Here is a 20,587-nt window from a genome sequence, read left to right as displayed (position 1 = left end):
AGGTCAGAGGAACCCGGTGGATGATTCATGGAGTTCAGCCTATCTAACTTCTGCCTAAGGGTTTCACACAGCCTGTCAACCACTCCTCTCTCCTACTGCTTCATCTACAGCTTCTCTAACGTGCACACACACTGTGCGCCAATAATTGTTAGATACAAGTACACACTGGTAGGATGAAGCAGGGAGAAGCCATAATCAGTATTTTTCTTCATATCTCTGAATCAGTGACAAGTAACAAGTGGCATTTAGTTTTTAGCCTGTTTTAGGTTATTGTTTTTACTTTAGTGCACATTTGCACCTTGACTCTGAGCAAGAATAAAAGCTCATCAGCAACTAAATACATCTGCTGAATCCTAATGTTGCCACCTATGATAGACTATTTGTTAACAACTTTTATTGATAGTTGTGAGATGTTTTCTTCTGCCCTCTAGTGGACATGTAAGAAAATCTTGAATAGAATAAGCTTGAATAGAGTTTGTGTGATTTTTGGGAAGAAAAATAAGCCAAAGTATTTGGAAATGACTTATTACTGGCCTCTTACATAACTTTCAACAGTCCAAAACCCAGACGTGTTCAGTTTACAATGACATTACAAACAATCCAGTCATTTGTTTCACTCGATCGATCAACCACCATTCGTGGAGTGTTTCTGACACACCCTCGCCAGTTTGGTGTTGATGTTTTTGACCACTGCTGCCCAGTCTTTACCAGCTGCCTCTATTAATATTCAACAAGCTGTCACATACAGATGCGACAGCCAAGCTGGTAAGCCTCACCTTTCCCACCGTCATGTCAGCTGTCTTGAACAGGGAGCCTGATAAGGAGGTAGGAAGCAACGGAGGCATTTGATGGAAGGCTTGAGATGAGGAGGCGGAGGGAGAGGGGAGGAGGCGGCTGTCTGTATGTCAGGGGAGAAAACATCTCCTCCGCCCTTTGCACCGCAAGAGTGGGGTGGATACGGCCGTTTGCGCCTCCGACCCCAACTCATGGCGCAGATGCCGGCGGTGCCAAAAATAAAGTGCATTAAAACTGGCAGCCAAAGCCTGTTAAGTGATCACCATGACAACAGGCGGAAGGCGCACGGAGACGACATCTTCGCTACAATCCTCCCCCCCTGCCCTAAGAGGCTACACTGCTGGACTGCTCGCTTTCTGTCAGCTGGGCTTTCTCTGCGTCTCTGCTGTCGTTTATGTGCTCCTTCTCCTTTCATCCTCCTTCTCCCCTGATAAGTCTCCTGGGAGCTCTTTAAGCTAACAGGCAGTGTTTAGTCTGTTTTTATGCTTCCTTGTTTTACATTTTAATTTCACTCTTCTCTGAATCGCTCCTCTTTTTCTTCCCCCCTCCTCCCCTCCCACCTGTTGTTTTTCTCACTGTGCATTTTAACTTGTTTGTGCACACACACATCTCATCTTAAATCTCCTTATCTCACCTATATCGGTCCCAATGCTGTGTGCTGTAATCCCAAAGAGCACTGCCCTAATGAGACCTCCTCCACCTTTGCTCTCCTTTCCCTTTCTCCACCCTGCTCCTTATCGCATGGCGTCATTGTAATCTTCAGGATAACTTTGAGAGCTATGCATACACTAGTGCGTGCACAGAGTGAGGTCATGCATGAGCATCCCGATACAGATCTTAGCAGCAAACCTAGATAAGAAACGTGATGTCGTGAAGTCACAGGGAAACATCCGCAGGGGATCTTGTTGTCGGGGTGAATATGGTGACCTGTGCAGTGTTGCGATGCTGTTTCTTAGCAAGGAGCAGTTTTGCTTCTTCTAAAGTCTCTCCGTCCACAGGACAGCATCTGAGGGAAGCATGAATATTGATGCTCCTCACTTGTTAACATTGTATGAAGCAGGGGCTGGTAATTGTCTGTCTTCGAAGCGCGACACGTCCTCTTCAGTGGGATGTGTGAGAAGGTCGATCCCGCTGGGGAGTTCGGCTTCTCTTGACTCATTTTACTTCAAGTGAGAAAAGTAGCGAGTAAGGAGAGGAGAAAGAACCGAGCGGCGACAGAAACCCGAGTTACGACACGCACTTTGTCAAGTGTGCCGAAGTGCAGCTGCGAGTCGCTTCCGAGTTTGTTTCAGGCTTGTAGCGTTTTCTCCAATGCTCTTCATTTCAATGATGCATTGCTCTTATGAGGCATTTCTAAAGGTGTCCTCACAGTGTTTCTCTTTTCTTCTTCTTTTTTTTCACCCCTGTTCCACAGCAGCTGGTTCCACTCACACTGCCGTTTTTTAACTGGTAAAAGAGAACGACCAAAGTGTGCGTGTCAGTATGCACACAGGGGAATTTGTTCCCCTTCATATGATTGTGTGAAACTCTGTCTGCTTGCATTCGCCTATCTGTGTCAGTGTATGTAAATGTTTCTGTGTGCGTTTGAGAGCCAGACCCAGAGGATTCCTGCAAGTGAGCCCGTCTTCTAATCCAGTCTTGAGTAGGCGCATTGATTTATTGAGCAACTTTTGTTAGTTCGGAGAAGCTTCCTGCTACATCCTAATCAGCACACACAAGTGCACACATGCATACACACAGCAGATGATTGTTATCTGAGTGTTGATTAACTGAGTGAAGACTGCAATTTAGTGATAGTTACATTTTATATTTTATTTGGATTTCATCTTTCCTGATTTTGAAAGCTACTTTCTTAATACCTTTTCTGTTTAAAATAATCTTTCCTCTTCTTGAATGTATCTCTCCAGGTATTCGGCCTCAAATCATGAACGGGCCCATGCATCCCCGCCCGTTGGTGGCCCTGCTGGACGGGCGTGATTGCACCGTGGAGATGCCCATCCTTAAAGACTTAGCAACCGTTGCCTTCTGTGATGCTCAGTCCACGCAGGAGATCCACGAGAAGGTAGGAAGACGCACGCACCGTAGTTCACTTTCAGTGTCTTCCACATCGCAGCTGAACCTTGATGGAGAGACGGAATTTACCCGTCACTCATATCTCCCTCTTCCTTTTTCTATAGCGCTGATATGTGAAGTGCGTTATATTGGCCTCATACACACCTGCCAGTTAAAATATAGTGGCTTCATTATGATTTAATGTCACTTTGTAGCACTGACTGTAACGCCTATATCAGTGCCATTGTTCTAATAGAGAATCTCGTACAGCGGGGATGCGGTGTAATTACATTGGCTTGTAGAGGCTCTTTATTGCTTTTTATGCAGCGCCGTGGTTACAAAACAATATATGGCCACAGAAATGGGTATCACCCAAGTGCTATCTCTTCATCTGCAGACAGAGTGAGGGCTGCTATATCTTCCATCGCGCTGTTTTTATGAAAATGGGACATATTAAAAAAGAAGCATTTGCATAGAGATCAATTCAATCAAAGACCTTGGGCGGTGAGGAGAAGGGGGGGAAAGTGGGTAGCTTTTTGTTTGTTTTAACACTGCCTTATCAGGAAAAACATGATTGTAATGTTCACCTCGCAAGCATATTCAGCAGTTTGCAATAATAACTTGCAGTCTAGATACCCAGAGGGGCGGTATAGATTGAAAATGTCCAATCTCTGCTTTCTGCAGCATGGATGCGAAGATGCAGTGTTGATAACTCTGGGAGTTTCAGTTCAATGTTGTCAGGGCAGACAGCAGCTGCCACACTCCCGTACATATACACTAGACAACAATAAAAATAAAAAAAAATCTTATGGAAAAGATTGGCCGAGGATTGAATATGAAAGTTGCCTAAGGTTATGTGAAGTCTTCTACCTGGTAATCCTCTTTTTTCTCAAGTGATAGGGATACAATAAAGCACACAGGCAAATACCAATCAAGATCAAGTTACAATACCACTTCAGTGAGACCAAATCCTGTATGCAGCACCTGCGCTCCAGCATCATAATCCAAGGTCTCTGATCCCTCGTCTTTGTCACAGTCGTCGCGCCTCATAACCACATGTGGCTTGTAAAAGTTGGATGAGAGCCCATATGGCAGGGAGTCAATATTGGCCTATTACTTTGTGCGCCGCCTGACTGTGATCATCCAAAAGAGGTGTTAAGCTTGGGGCTTGCAGCTAATGACTCTTAATGTAACTAAAAGATGATAGATGGAAAAATTATGATACTGTGTTCAGTTAACAGTTCAATCTCTAAAATGCAGGGGGGGGGGGGAGCCATACATTGCGTGTTGTCGTCTCGCGTCATTAGTTAAACTGTGAATAGAAAGTCTTCACAATATCAGCAAATGTTTACTATTTTCCATTTATAAGAAACAATAAATTTTCAAAGCAGTAAATCCTTTAATAAACCCTAAATGGGGTTATATAGATATTTATAGCACTTTTCTGTTGTTAAAGTACTTCACCCATTCACATTCACATATTAAATGCTGTGCTTTATCTGTTACACACACACACAAGGATGAATGGGGGCATTTAGGAGGTTCAGGCTCTTGCACGAAAACAGTTTAAGGTGCATACTGGAGGAACCAGGTGTCAGACTAGTTTAGTGGACATACTGGTTAACATCTGTTTATTCTTTGGCACTAAGACATAACTTTTTTTGCTTTCTTGCTGCTATTTCACTATTTAGGTGGGGGACTGGGGTAAATGTGCAAGAAGCCACGTTGCTTTAGATAAGCACTGAGGCTGCAACCAGGAAAACTGGTAACCTCCCTCTGACCTAAGCGGCTGGACCTGGCATGTAGTCTTCTGTAAAATCAGCACATCTCGTGTGGACGGATTTGTTTTAGAAGTATTGAAAGATTTTGTGGAATCGATGCACTGCTAAAGTGGATTTTGAAGGTACAATGGCCAGTGGGGTCAGAGCTTGTTGTGTTATGACATATTTCACAGTATTTTGTGACGCTGTCCTGCAAAATGCTAAGCCACCTTCGTTGTAAGAAGTTTTAAGTAGTCTGTAGTTTTATGAAGCAACAGTTTGAGCAGCACAACATCCCTGCGGATCACTCACCGGATGACTTCATTGCCATAAAGTCCCCCTCCTAGAAGCTAGGAGTGTGCACTACAGTGTGCACATCACCAAATCAAAACTCCCTTGAAACAGTCTATCTTTTGCTCAGCCAGGCTAAATGTGAAGCACGGGCTTTGTGCCTTGTCAGAAAAGTCCAGGCGTCATAAGAAATGATAGATCCTTAAAGCGATAAGGGTTTGGTTACAGTGGAGAGGGGGATGTAGCTGAGGTCAGAGTTTCCATTAACATCAACTACAATCAGGCTAGAAGATTCCTTCCCCCAGCTCAAAAACAACACAAGACCTTCAGGATCAGCGCAGAGGGAGACAATTATGTATGTGTGCATTTTGGCCGGTCGCGCATGTGCGTGTAAGGAGTGTTTTAACCTTGAACTAATATCTGGAAGGCCTGTCCAGGACACTGCTCTAATAAAAGCAGTATGGAAATTCAGAGCTAATCTACTAATCACAGGAAAGCTAATGCAGCTTGGCTGGAGGTGAATGTAGAGCTGTTATTTAGGCGCTGACAGGGGCCGGGGCTGATACGGAAGGGGAATAGTTTAGATCCACATCACAGGCCAGGTCACCTTGTCCACGTTAAGTGGCAGAGGAGCAGCATGAGCAGCATTTCACAGTGATTGTCCCCCCCCCCCGTCCAAGGTGACAGAATTCAGACTTTTTTGGGAAATGTTTCACTTGGTACATCTTAAGATTGTTTTTATTTATTCTTTTTTATTTAACTTGAATGGATTGTCTTTGGGTAGGTAGATTCAACAACGCCACCATGTGGTTGTTTAAAAGCACAGTTAGTTTTGACCTTTACCTGCTTTAAAATAAGTAACAACCACTTTCACTTACACTTAGCTGACATGCATCTTTAAGCTGGAGTTTGCGCAGCCTAAAATTTTACTCAATGCATGAGTACAGCAGGTAAGAACATTTGGAAGAAATAACCACAAGCTACTAGTCTTGATGCATTCTCAATCATCCAAGTAAGTAAATCTCCAAAAGTTGATTCTGTTCATCTTCTCCCACTGAAAACACTACATCCAGATGAATAGAATCAACTTTTGGAGACACAAGCTACTAGGGCAAATGCGGGATACATTCCCAGGAATCGGGAAATTTTGAAGCCTGAAATACAGAGCGGTACAGTCTGGGTAGTAAATTAGTTACTTTCTTTGTAATGGGGCTATTTTAATTCTATTATTCTATTTAATTTATAAGGCTTATCCTGCAATCAGTACCTCTCTATCCAGTCACTTATCCAGATCTTGTGTCCGTAAACGCTCTTGGTGCAATTGTGAATACCGTGCAGAACTGAGCCCCCGCAAAACAATATAATGACTGTTTCTACTTCCAGTGCAGGTCTGTTAAATGGACAATGTGTCAGTGTTGCTCGCGGCCATGTGATGTCTGTAGTTCCCCCTCGATGTGAAATCTATAATGTTCACAAATGTCGGAAGTCACGGCAGGTGTGTGATTTTCACAGCATCTCTGAAAGGAATGCGACAGTGTGATTGTCATGAGCTCTTGTATCCCCAAGTGGATTTAATAGCCGTGTTTTGCATGAGCAAACGAGTAAACTGGCCAACGGAAGACACAGATTAAGGAGGGAAAAGCATTTCATTCAGTTGTGTCATGCAAAATTTTATGAATACATGTGTCTGCAGGTGCTTAATGAGGCAGTGGGTGCCATGATGTACCACACCATCACCCTGACCAGAGAGGACCTGGAAAAGTTCAAAGCTCTACGCATCATCATCCGCATCGGCAGCGGCTACGACAACATTGACATAAAGGCTGCTGGAGAGCTGGGTATGAACTCTTTAAATAGCGGCTACTAAATCATAATCATTTTCTTCTCCACATCTGTGCTCGTGTAACAGCCTCTTTTTCTACATCTGAGCAAAGCTCTAATGTGTTTTGTGCTCCTTTGATACGACTATCCCGCGTCGCATTGATTTCTTGTGAGGGAGCAGGTCTGCTGATTTGCTTGTTTGATCGTTTGTTTGCCTGTTAATGACAAACGATACCTCAGGTGCCTGTAATCAGATTTAGGTGAATCTTGAAGGGAAGATTCATCACATCGCAGCGTTAAAATTGGACTGACCATCTAAAAGAAAAGCAGCGATGAAATAGAGCTAATAGTCGTTGTCCCTAAAGCGGACTACTTCGAATACCACGTATACCGTTTCCTTGTTTTTACTGTATGGATTTTTTCTGAATAGTATCAAAGGCTGAATAAATAGTCAGATGAAGTGCAGACATCCCGCTGTGAGCCAGAATGTTCAAAGAGACAGAGTAAAAGACACACGGGGAAGGAGAAGAGTTCAGTTTTCTCCCTGAAACACCACCCAGGCTTATATCAGCAGGCTGGTGGCTCAAAAAGCTCTTACAGTTGACAAAGCTGCCATTTCCCTGCCAATATGAGCTACTGTGTCTAACTGCCACCCACTCACCGAAGGCGCTCTGCCTTGCAACACAGGAGTCAAAAGCTATCGTGCCTGGAGAAGGCGGCGCTGATATGACGGCTGTTCTCGGGGAGAAGAAAAAAGGGGCCATTGATTGAGCAGGCTCGGTCTATTTTTTGCTGTCTAGAGACGACTGCGCTGTTATTCCGAGATACAGAGTGAGATGAGGACATTAGGAGGAGAATGAGGGCAGGCAGAAGTGCTTAAGTGTTAGAACAGAGAAAAAAAAGTAGTCTGTGTTGTTGGAGGAAACGGCAAGGTAATACCACAAGGTCAGGCCTGTATATCGGCTGAAAGGAACAAAATTATGAACACTGCACTGGATAAGATCTTGACTTTACATATTTACGTGTGTATCTTCATATTATTATTGACGTTTAGCAGGTGATGTTTGGAATACTGATTACGTTGCCCAAATATAGACCTAATTAAAGATAACCCAAGTTATTAAGGGATCAGTTCACACCATTATCAACTTTTCATGTTTTTCCTCTGGCCTGTAATGCTTTGGAGATTTTCACTGTTGAAATATTTGCCTTTCTCTTGAAAACAGTGACCTAATTGGCAGTCGTGATGCTAAAAATTACATTTGGCTTTTCAAAATATAGCATATGTGAATTTATATACATCCACAAACTTTATTGTGATCAGTTTCGTGTAGGAAGTATCGTTCTCTCTCTTTCTTTTATTAAACTATGCTCGCCAACTGTTTCAAGAAAAGGCCATCCGTCTACCTGTGATGAGAGGCTAATGCTAGTGACAGATAGACAAGTGTTAACATTATATGAGCTGAGCTTCTGTGTGGTGGTTCCTACATAAAACTATAAAGTATGTGAATGAGGGCTTCAGAAACATTACCGCTAAGTAGCTTTTTGGTTTTTTAGTTTGGTTTTTTGTTGTTGACGCTTTGAGCATCACGAGAAAAGTTCCATTAAAATCTAGAGAAGGCAGTTATTTCTACAGAAGATCCATCCATCCATTTTCATCCGCTTTGTCCGGGGCCGGGTCGCGGGGGCAGCAGCCTAAGCAAAGAGGCCCAGACCTCCCTCTCCCCAGCCACCTCCTCCAGCTTATCCGGGGGAATACCAAGGCGTTCCCAGGCCAGCCGAGAGATATAATCTCTCCAGCGTGTCCTGGGTCTGCCCCGGGGCCTCCTCCCGGTGGGACATGCCTGGAACACCTCACCCAGGAGGCGCCCAGGGGGCATCCTTGTCAGATGCCCGAACCACCTCAGCTGGCTCCTTTTGATGTGGAGGAGCAGCGGCTCTACTCTGAGCCCCTCCCGGATGGCCAAACTTCTCACCCTATCTCTAAGGGAGAGGCCAGCCACCCTTCGGAGGAAGCTCATTTCTGCCGCTTGTATCCGCGATCTCGTTCTTTCGGTCACTACCCACAGCTCGTGGCCATAGGTGAGGGTAGGGACGTAGATCGACCGGTAAATTGAGAGCTTCGCTTTTGCACTCAGCTCCCTCTTCACCACGACGGACCGGTGCAGCGTCCGCATTACTGCAGCTGCAGCCCCAATCCGTCTGTCGATCTCCGGCTCCCTTCTCCCATCACTCGCGAACAAGACCCCGAGATACTTGAACTCCTCCACTTGGGGCAGGAACTCATCCCCGACCCAGAAGATCTACAGAAGATATCACCCCTATATGGGTAAATATAATAAAATATACTTTTGGACCAAAAGCTTCCTTTGAAGTTTTTATAATATATGACCTGTGTTATAGTACATAATATCCATTCACGTATCCATCATCTTCTACTTGTCTAAAGTGAGGTTAGGGGTGGCAGCTGCCTAAGCAGAGTATTCTAGTCGTCCTTATCTCCAGCAACACGTTTCAGTTACTCCTGTGGGATCCTGAGATTCCCAGACTAGGCTAGATGTATAATCTCTCTAGCAGGTTCTGTATGTCCAAGGTCCTCACTCTATCTCCAAGACTGATCCCAGCCACCCTACAAAAGAAACTATTTTCATCTGCTTTTATTCGTGACCTTACTCTTTTGGTCATGACCCAGATCTCATGACCGTAAGCGAGTGTTGGAATGTAGACTGACTGGTACATGAAAAACATCAATCCGGCACACCAAATCCACCGGTCTGTTTCATCCTCGGCTGCAATGCGTGCTGGAGGTCACGCTCCAATGAAGCCGACATATTCTGATGTCATTTTCACACTCCCTTGAGATGCTGACCATGAATATCAGAAATCATAGTGACCCATGTTGGTTTTTTCGCCCTGGACAATAAAATCTCCCTCTGTACTCATATTTCACGTGTCACATACGTCTTTAATGTGCTTTTCAACCCTTCTGCCTTGTGTGTGTTTACTGTTCTATCTTTAGGCATTGCCGTGTGCAACATTCCCTCGGCAGCTGTGGAGGAGACGGCAGACTCGACCTTGTGCCACATCCTCAACCTTTACCGGCGGAACACCTGGCTCTACCAGGCTCTGCGGGAGGGCACGCGAGTCCAGAGCGTGGAGCAAATCCGGGAGGTGGCGTCCGGTGCCGCCCGCATACGTGGCGAAACCCTGGGTCTCATCGGTTTTGGTGAATATTCAGTTATTCGCTTTCCTCTTTTAGCCTTTTTCTGGCTCCTTCTCTTGCTTTTTCCTCTTATTTTCATCATGTTTTTTTTTAATTTACTCTCCCTTCCGTTGCTTCCACTTTTGTGCTTTCATATCCTCTCACCACTCAGTGTGCCTTCTGTTTTCCTGCTCTGATAAGGTTATTTTTCACCCTCTGCCCGTCCCACAGATTATCTCAAGGTTGTCTGTTTCGCCTCCCTGCGGGCTGACTTCCTCTCTCTGCCTCACTGTTCTCATCCCACTGCTCTAATGCTCACCATTATATCTCTATTATACTCTCTTCTTCTGTTTTCAACTCTTCTTCTCTGTCACCACGGTCCCTCGACATCTTGCCCTGCCATGATCAGGCCTCATGGCAGACTAGATTCTTCCTCTGTGTGTTTGTGTGTGTGTGTTCTGACTTGATTCCCTCTCTGCACCTGTTTTAGTGGTGATTGTGTGTGTTTGTGCGTCACTCTGCCCTGTCACAACATCACCGGGCCGACAGATGCTCTGTCTTCTCACAAGCCTTTCCTGAGTGCCACCTTATCTCTCTGTCCACATACACCTCCCCCCCCCCCACACACACACAAATACACAACCTCCTTCCTCCTCTACAGGTCCCAGACAGCTGCCTGGACTAACTGTGCCTGAACAGCGGGTCCTGGCAGGGAAGATTTCTCCCCCCTGTCTCTCCCTTCCTCATCCAGTCCTCCCATTTCCAGCCTCCTCTGCTGGTCTTTCTGGCTCAAGCTGTCTCCAAAACAATATCCATTGTCAGTGGGAGGTTGGGGACATCGAAGGCCTCTTGGCGTTGGTTTCTAGGACTCTGCATATTCAGCCAGCTGCACAACTGTCGGCAAATACACAGACTGAAAAAAAACCCCTCTAGCTCTGGGGTGACAGTAGACTCGAGGACTTGAAGTACCAAACAACCAACCATTTGATCTTCTTCTCAAAAATAAGTTCAAGCCTTTTAGTTGTGAATTATTCTGTTATTTCTCATATGTAAATGTAACCAAGTAGCTGTGGTCTGCCTATCTACCTCCAGTAAATATCCAGGATAATCCTATCAACTAAATTTGATCTGATAAAAAACTCATTTTCAACTTTGGAATTTGGGGAATATGTTAGTCTGGGAAGAGACATCTAAGATACCTTTAATCAGCATTTTTATATGAATGAAGGCTTAAATGATCATCAGGGTTCAGTGTGATAAGCTTGAAATGCCATTTTAGTTACTAAATGCAAAACAACATTTTTAACACATTATATTCCCCTAAAAATGATATTTTTAAATGTTGCATCTTATACTAAAAGTGATTGCAGACAAGTATAATTACTTTCTCTTGAAACGTCTCAAAGCAAATTCAAAACAAAGAAAATTCCACTTGCATATTTAGCATTTCCAGTTGGTCAGATCAAATTAGCCGTGCAAAGACAGTGTTGATACTGCAGCAGATGCAGATGAGGACCGATGAAAAAATGTTGGAATTCATTACCCAAGTCTAATCCTTCCCACATATTTCTGCAACATTAGCCGATTATGTGTCAAGGAAACATAAAAACTGAATATCCAACCGCCAAAGTTATGCTTCCATGTTTTAAGAGACACAATCGCAAGGTAAATAAGGACTTTTTGACAGCCTCTGGTAGTTGCACATTTTTCTATGCTAACTGTACTCACTTAAATTTTTAATTAACAGAATCCCATTACATCCATCTTGAAGTTGCTCACAGTGAAAAGTCTAATCACTCAAACCAGTTTATTTGAGTGATTAGGTTTAGTTCACTCTCACCACTATGATCAGTATCATCTCCACATGAAGCAGGCAGCTGTTTTCAGACGATTGCGCACTACCCGCCTGCGCCGAATGGCACACAGACACAACTGACAAGTATTTGAAAGCTAAAGAGAACAAATAACCGTATTGCACGTTATTGGATTTTGCACTTGTTGCATCTCTTTGCAGAATATGGAAAATATCTCCAGTGATATTGTGATGTCGCCTGGTTCCTTTTGTAAAAACAGTAGAGATAATCTGCCTGCTGTGCACAAGGACTTTTAAAACAATGTTTTTTTTAAAAAAACGTTGACCTCTTGGCCAATTGCCACCATGTTTGCCTCTTCACTGTTGGGTGAGACAGGGCTGATTTCAAGAATTGGTGCTTCAGCCTCGTGTTTTACTGCAGAATCTGAAACCTTTGTCAGCAGAAAAATTTGCAATGCAAAGCAAACATCTGCTGCCGAGTCGAGAGTGAAATGACAGAGATCAAAATGTTCAGATCCACCTGAGTGGGTGGCAGACCCCCTGGTTTTCGTTGCATGTGGCATTGATAAGTGTGGGACGGGAGGGCGAGGCTTAGAAATAGAGACGACAGAGGAGCTGACATATTAAAGGAAAAATCCGCACAAAAAAAATACAAATTCTTTTTTTCCCAGTGCAACAAAGTTAGAGGTATTTTTAGATGCCAAAAACTTCAGCTGTTAACTGATCTCATTGTAAATCAAGATTGTGTAGATCTAGTTTCTCTTTAAACCCAGTTCTTTGCAGACATTTTCCAACAATCAGAGAGGCAGAAGAAATCATTGCAGAAGAAGTGATGATCCAACTTTCCACAGCTGCTCCAAAAGGTTTAGTAAATCACATCGTACTGCAGCTGCAGGATGACCTGGTCTGTTTCAAACTGACAAGAAAAATCTTTTTAAAAAATTGATTCCTTTACTGCTGCTGTCTGCATCGCTTTTTTAGCTTGCACTTACAGCAGCTCACACCCACGCTCTGTGTTGTGTCAAACGTGGCCTGTGAAAATTAGGAAAAGTAACGTTAGCAGAAAGAAATGGACAGATGAATCACTCGAAGAAAAGTAAAGTGCGCAACTGTGATCATCGCAAAATTTGTAGTTTTATTGTGCGATAGCTGCAGCTATATCTGGGTCTTTAGCATTGCACGTCTCTTATCGGCTGACATTGAAGGAGAAGAAGAGAAGGAGTGATTCTCTTCAGCTGTGGAGTGTAAGAGCAGGATATAATGCTCGATCACAAAGAGGGGACCTTGAGAGTGTAAAGGACCTTATCGATCCTTTTTACGAGCAGCAACATCCACCTCTCCATTACTCTGTCCCTCTCTCTCTCTCAGCTGCTGCTGCAGAGCAGAAACTGGCGTCTCCAGCCAACAGAGTGGAGACTCGCATCCTACACAACAAATGGCTGTGAGAGACAGAGGGAGAGGCTCGAATGCTGCACATTCAGTTTCTGATTCACTGTCTCACAACTTCACCTCACATTGGGCCTCATTCACAAACAGTGTGTTTGCACAAACGTGTGCCTAATCAGCACAAATGTTTTACTCACAAATCTGGGATCCATCCGTGTTTTCGTGCCTGAAGTGGTTGGTGCACGGCAAACGAACGTAGAGCTGCCTCAGACTTAGAAAATATAAACATACATGTTTTAACTAAATGCTTAGCAGGTTAAAACTGACTTAAAACACTTAAAAAACCTTTAATTTATTAAGGCAGTGGCCAATTACATAAAATAAACACAAATCCGTTGCCTTTCATCCTTGCTGGACGTCATCGCCGTCACCTCGCCACTGTTTCAACAATGTCCTACTTACGGATGTTTGTATAATCTGGTCGGTTATTCCTTTTTCCATAAACTTGTATCTTAAGCTTTTTTCTTATATCTAAGTCACGGTCTGTGCGTCAAGGATTCAGTATTTACCGCTTCAGTGATTGCAACCCGAGTCTCTTGGTGTGTCTTTCCAGTTTCCACCTTAGACATTATGTTTCCTCAGTCCACAACTTTTTTTTTGCTTAAGTGACCTTTTTTCTCTTAGAACAGCTTCACAGCTTTCTCTGTGATCCGCCTCTAGGCAAACACGTTTCCTTATATAGAGAAAAATGGGGCCACGGAAGTATGCTGACTGCAAGTAACGTGCGTGCACCTGCTGATTTACAGTGATTCTCTAACGTGCACACGATAGTAAGAGTAAAATTGGCTGCTTTTGCACGATCCACAAACCTGACTTTTGTTTGAGTGCTTATTTTGTGCACAAATTAAAAAGCACACACGGTGAATGAGGCCCTTTGTTTGTTTGTTCTTGTTGTTTTTTAATTTTTTCATCATAGCTCCTTGTCTTCATCGTAAGCCTTTTTTCCCTTAGTGATATTAAAAGTAGCCTTTTTCACAACTTTAATATAATAAAGCCGACATGAAAAGGCTGTTGCAACATGAAAGATGTTCAAGTGACATCCTGTTACTATTAGAAGAATGAAAGGTTTATTTTTTGTGAAGTTTTTTTTAGACATTGGCTTCTTTTTCGCTCATTTTCAGGTCAGAACTTGTACTTGATTATTTTCTCTTTTTTTATCGTTCAAGCATAAAAAAGCACTCAAATCAGGGGATGAGCCAGTGCTCAATTTAGCAAAGAACTCATTTTAAATTGTATCTTTAGGCAGTTTGTCAATAGTATTCTATCACAATAATAAAACCTATTCCCCCCTTTTTTTGGATTGGCAAGGTGGTTTCTGAAGAGCTATAAGACAAAAACTTATATCTCTGCATTGTTTGCAGTGTGTCTTCAAAGGGTTAGAGTGGTGGATGGCTGTGGCTTAGAAGGTTGTGGAGTTCCCATACTAATTGGAAGATTCGTGGTTCAATCCCTGGTCCTCCTCTGCATGATGATATTGTGAGTGCAAGATACTGAACCCAATGAGTTCACTGGAGTGTGAATGTTAGATAGAAAACACTGCGGACGCAATTCTACGTCCTACATCTTTTTGATACATGTCTACAAACTAGTAGATGGTCTAATACATCTTGATGCATGCTCAATCATCCAAGTAAGTAAATCCCAATCTGGATGTAGTGTTTTCAGTGGGAGAAACATTTCGTCACTCATCCAAGTGACTTCTTCAGTCTCAGCTGACTGCAGGTTTCCCCAACCTTATAAACAGTGCATTGCACAATGACTGAAACTAACATCACTGAATGAACGATGGGCTGGGAGGTCAGTTCCTTGATCATTAATGTGCAAATTCTCATGACCATTGATCAACAACTGACCTCCCAGCCCATTGTTCAGTGGTGCTAGTTTCAGTCATCGTGCACTCACCCACTGAAAACGCTACATCCAGATAATCAGAATCAACCTTTTGGGATGGTCTCAATGGAATGGGTGGTTGTCAAGAAGACTTAAGCAAGGGAAACAGAAAAGGCTGAGATATGACAAATTACACAAGAACTGGAAACAGGTCTTATGGTATGATGAACCAAGATGAACCAGCGGTGTTGGGGATCTTGTCAAAATTGATGGTATTATGAACACAGAAATGTACCGTCAAATTTTGGCTACTATGCAATACCATCTGGAAGGCATCTGAGCAGTTTAATTTTGTGACATGACAGTGATCCCGAAACACACTGCCAATTCAGTAAAAGCATACCTGGATAGAAAACACACACAAACCATGGAGCGGTCGGACCTCAACATTACTGAAGCAGTGTGAGATTATTTTGACAGTGAACAGAACAAAAGGCAGCCAACATCCAAAGAAGAGCTTTGAATGTCCTTTAAGAAGCCTGGAGAACTATTTCGGAAGACTACTTAAAGAGTTAATAGTTAACAAGACATGTAAATGATCAGTGAACTGGTATTTAACAGTGCAACTTTTGAACTTGCCTGGCTTTTTCTGGAGAAGACACGCTCTGTTAACGTACGAGAAATCCCTCTGTGTCTTTGAGCACGTTGACAAACTTTATAAACTCTTTGTTTGTGTCCCCAGGTCGTTCGGGCCAGGCGGTTGCAGTGCGAGCCAAGGTTTTCGGCTTCAACGTCATCTTCTACGACCCCTATCTGCAGGACGGCCTGGAGCGCTCGCTGGGCGTCCAGCGCGTCTACACCCTGCAGGACCTGCTCTACCAGAGCGACTGCGTCTCCCTGCACTGCAACCTGAACGAACACAACCATCACCTCATCAACGACTTCACCATCAAACAGGTGCATTACTCAAAACAAACACAGACACGCGTCGCCCGCACACGTGTCACCCAGACAGAGCTGAACATCCCATTGAACAGCTGTGACCTGATGTGGGCTTAATGCGGTGCTATCTAGCAGGTAGACAAGTCGAGATGCTGGTATATTATTACTCTGTCAGCCTAGTGTCTGTCCTAAAGAGCATTATATCTGGCAGAAAGAGAAAGCAGGAAGAAGAAAAAAAGGACTGGAAACAGCAGCAGCCTTCCTGCCTGTACATTCCCTGCTCTTTATCTTAAGCTCCACCAAAGCTGGACACAAATTCATTCCTTTGCTCTGTCAAATGCAATTAGTGCCAGCCCACGGCTACAGCAAATATATCGACTAGGCTGCACAGTGTGAGGGGAAAGTGCTGCTCTCTGAGTCAATAACTGCACTCTGAGGCACTGCCTGGGGTGACACCTGCAGGGCAGCTGAGGAACTGCACAAGCTGGGGACGCATCTTCCTTCTGTCAATATCACCCCGCACTGTGACACACTCTCTCTCTCTCTTTGTCTTGTCCCTCGCGCTCCATTCTTCCTGAGTTACAGTATGTGAGGAGATGAAGAGGAGTGGGTGTAGGGTAATAGCCTAACCCAGTTAACTCTGTGTCTTTTCCAAAGCACAAGATTCTCAGCTGCCTCTTAAGTGCTGCAATGAAAGAACACTTTTCTGTCTTTCCTCACCCAGAATTTGGCAGTGGCTCTTAACGTTTAAAGTGGAAACGTGTGTGTGCATGTTTGTGTATTTTCTGTGTGTCAAAACCACCAAGGCCTAATAAAAGACTGCCTGCCAGCGTAAAGGCTTTTCATGCCCCTGGATTTCAGCTTTTGTCAACATTAAGGGATTACTTTCTTCTGAGCATATTCATTTGATTTTTTTCTTCTTCCTCCCTCATACACTTTTTGTTGTGCCTTATTTTCTCCCCCCCCCCCCCCGGTAAGCAGCAAGGGGTGGCGGTGCTACTTCATCTTTCAGCTCATCCCTCGTCCTTCATTTCATCTCCTTGGTTTGAACAAAGCCTGCTCTATATCCCACATCTGACAGCATTTGTCCCAGTTGCCTTTCTGTCTCCTAGATCTTTCAGGTGTCAGGTGAAACAGAGATGTCACCATTTTATTCCTTCTTCTCAATTTATGTCCTGTTTAATATGTCTTAAGACATATAATCCAGATTGATGCTCTCTTTTAGATCAAACACATTCATTTGCCTGCCAGGCTGGCATACACACAAAAGTCCATACATGAGCTGTAAAAAAGCTGGCTTCATCTGTGCCTAGTGTTGACTTGTTTGTGTTTGCATGCCTTTTGCACTACAGATGCGTCAGGGTGCATTCTTGGTCAATACTGCACGGGGAGGTCTGGTGGATGAGAAAGCTCTGGCCCAGGCGTTAAAGGAGGGAAGGATACGCGGAGCTGCCTTAGACGTCCATGAGACCGAGCCCTTCAGGTAAATGCACACATGTGCCAAATCCTGGACAGATATAGGCAAGCAAAGTGATGGGTGTGTAGGAAGGGAAAGACAAAGAAACAGAAAACCTTTAAGAGATAGACAGACAGGCAGGAACAATGGCAGATATAGTTATAATGAGATAAAAGAGAAATCATGTGCTTCTAGAAGGATCCTTCAGGGCCCTGTGTGTAATAGAATTGAGGAGATGGAGAGCTGGATTTATTCTTGTCAGAGCAAGTTAAAAACATTTAAAGGTACAGGTGTATGCTTGAGTTTGAATAGAGGTGCAAAAAGAGGTGAATAATCTCCATTTTTTGGTATCCAAACACAACGATAACCCAAGAAAAGACCATATTTATACAGGATTATTAAAACAGACCTTCTTGGACATTTTTCCTTACACTTTATTCGTGAGAAAGTGCCGGGGGCAAAGTGGTGAAAGGCCAAAACTAGGTGAAAAGGCATCAGTAAGTGTGTCATAACATGCAATCAGCTAATTAAGAGTGAAAGTGTACAGCTTAATTTGAAGTATAATCAATAAATCTATAATTTCTTCATTTTGGCAAATGAATGAATGAGTTACAAGTACTGCTGAATTGATTTAATAACTATTCAAATGACATCTTGACACTTGTTACTTTTGTTGTCAATTATAAACAAATTAATTCAGTTAAGTACTGGTGATATGAATAATTGGAAAATCTGGTAACAGCTTCATCATGAACTATACTGGTGACACTGGGTAACCAGTCTGAAATAATTGTAAATGAAATAATTTCAGATTTATTTCCCAAAGCTCACCTGTTCCCCTTATGATTTGACACCGTGTTTTAGCTTTGAGCTATGAACTGCTTTCATCAGAAGGCAAACAGCTTGGTACGCGTCCCACTTCTCCACCATCCTAAGATCCGTGTTTTCCGTCTCAGCGGGTAACTGGTGTTGTGTTGTTCACGCGTCGGGGGCAGTCAGAGAGTTTGGAGGCTGATTATTTCTGGACAGCTGCTCAGCTGAGTGGCTGCTCAAGAAGGCTGAAACTGAACCCGATGAATCTGGAACTCATGCTCCGCTAACCCAGCATGTCAACGGGGGAGCGTTTCATAACTTTGGACCTCCATCCCACGCGGCATGACACCGATTTCAGGACGCTGCTGACGCGTTGCAAAGCTTACACGCAGAGAACCAGGCTAGGTGTTACAAGGATGATGGAGGGGGAGGAGGGAGTTGATGCTGATCTGTTTTTGTTAGTCTCCTGAGAGGAAAGAGGCTGACAGAAAGGAAGTATCAAAGCAGCAGGAAGAAGATGGTGGCATCTGTGAATAACAGGATCTGACATTTTACCCCACTGGCCATATTTCCAGACAACTGTCATGTAAACTGTACACAAATAGTTTTTAAAGGAAAAGAAATAGTTACAGTATCAGATGGTTTTGATATACAAGAATATGTTTCGTCATTGGCCTCAAAATAAAAATAATTAATTCTACGTTTGTATTTCTTTATAAGTTAATTAGTGAAGCCCTCCACAACATCCGGTACAGCCTGTTATTGATGTTAGTTTTAATATAATTCTGTCATCATGTGCTTGTTGGAGAAAATGTGCATACTGTATTAATTTGACTGTGTGCTGTAGTTTTGCTCAGGGCCCACTGAAAGATGCTCCAAACCTGATCTGCACGCCACACACAGCCTGGTACAGCGAGCAGGCCTCACTGGAAATGAGGGAGGCCGCAGCTACCGAGATCCGAAGAGCCATCACCGGTAAGCCGCCGCGTTTCAATTTTGTTGTCCAACATCCATCGAAACTAAACATCCACGGCTTCATTATGGAGGCCCGCGCCTCGGTGCAGTCTCCCGCGTGACCTGTTGCACGTCTTTTCTTTCCCAGATGTCACATTTCCACTTCAATAGACCCTCGGCAGCCTTTATTAGATCTGGACCTCTTAATTGATGTTATCCTTAGCTTCACGACACAGAGTGGCTCTCGGGGGCTGGCCTTGCCGCCACCCTGGCCAAAAAAAAGAATTTAAAAAACTGATTGTTAAATGGTCCTAATTTGCATTTGTGTATCTAAGCCTGATATGTTTGTCAGTCTGAACTCATTAACACTTTGCATAGCCTGGCCGCTCATGCCCTGTAACAAGTCGTAGCCTTCGAGTGTGTTAGATTTATGCAGCTCTTTTAAGCTGAACGCGTGTCTCGTGACAGGCCGTATCCCTGACAGCCTACGAAACTGCGTCAACAAGGAGTTCTTTGTCACTACGGCACCGTGGGCGGTCATGGATCAGCCAGGCGTTCACCCTGAGCATAATGGCGCTGCCTACAGGTAAGGACTGAAAATACAGCCATTATTTTCATTTTAAGAACAACAGTTTTATCACCTGTGAGCTACACTAAAGTATCATAAACTAGAGCAATTTCCTTCGTTTGCTCCGCCTTTATACAGTTGTAAAAGATGTCTTGATAGATCGGTGGTTTTTATAGGTTAGTTCACCACTCCTGTAGAGCCTAGCATCTCATCCGCTAACGCTTCCCCTTAGCAGCAGAAATAAATTCTGTCCACATTGTCCCACTCTTCGCCATTCTTGATCTCAGCATTTCCACCTCCATGTGCTTCTTTCACGCAGCCAAGTGAACCAAACTCTTCCAGGCGTAACAACCGGCATCCCCCAAGACAAAATTAATGCCTAGATCAGGACCAGGTAAATACGATCATCTGGGGCCAACAGCCTCCGGTTGGAGGTCCTGGATATAAGACCCTCTCACCTCCTGAGCTCACCTGATGTGTGTCCCTCCTGTAGTTCCCCTTCAGCACTTACCTGTTTGAATGAACACAGAATAGAGATGGGTAGCAGTGAATGTGGGTTTTTGAGTGTCACAGAAAGCATGACATGAAACCACTGAGGTGCACTTCCATGGATGGAGTCATGTTTCGTGGTTTCCTTCTTATAGGTATTTGGGAATGTTCTTTCCAGCTATTTTCTCCTTCTCTGGTTGATGGATTTTACTGTGATTTCCACACCCATTTCCCCCCCTAACTAATGTGACATATTAGCTCTTTTCCACCAAACAGTCTCGGGAAGTCTGTGTTTCAGGAAGTATTAAGATAACTGCATAACTGCATTTTTTTAAAACAAAAGAAAAATGATGGG

The 20,587-nt window shown here is 43.7% G+C and overlaps 1 protein-coding gene across 6 annotated transcripts in view; it reads left to right on the top strand.

Annotated features, from left to right (window-relative positions):
* LOC308391075 (C-terminal-binding protein 2) overlaps nt 1–20,587 on the top strand; it is a 94,718-nt gene that overhangs the window by 72,655 nt on the left and 1,476 nt on the right. For 5 of the 6 annotated variants that reach the window (XM_080873518.1, XM_080873520.1, XM_080873519.1 and 2 more), the window contains 7 exons: nt 2,703–2,857; nt 6,592–6,736; nt 9,739–9,945; nt 15,753–15,967; nt 17,305–17,435; nt 19,069–19,196; nt 19,644–19,761. In XM_080873518.1, coding sequence (XP_080729644.1) covers nt 2,703–2,857; nt 6,592–6,736; nt 9,739–9,945; nt 15,753–15,967; nt 17,305–17,435; nt 19,069–19,196; nt 19,644–19,761 — 1,099 coding nt within the window. Of the gene's footprint in view, nt 1–2,702; nt 2,858–6,591; nt 6,737–9,738; nt 9,946–15,752; nt 15,968–17,304; nt 17,436–19,068; nt 19,197–19,643; nt 19,762–20,062; nt 20,138–20,587 lie in introns of all 6 variants that reach the window. The other variant, XM_080873517.1, reaches the window with a different exon arrangement.

Source organism: Rhamphochromis sp. 'chilingali' (assembly GCF_963969265.1).
Source record: "Rhamphochromis sp. 'chilingali' genome assembly, chromosome: 22".
Classification (NCBI taxonomy): domain Eukaryota; kingdom Metazoa; phylum Chordata; class Actinopteri; order Cichliformes; family Cichlidae; genus Rhamphochromis; species Rhamphochromis sp. 'chilingali'.
The sequence above is the reverse complement of the archived record's forward strand: the minus strand, read 5'-3'. Positions and strand labels throughout refer to the sequence as shown.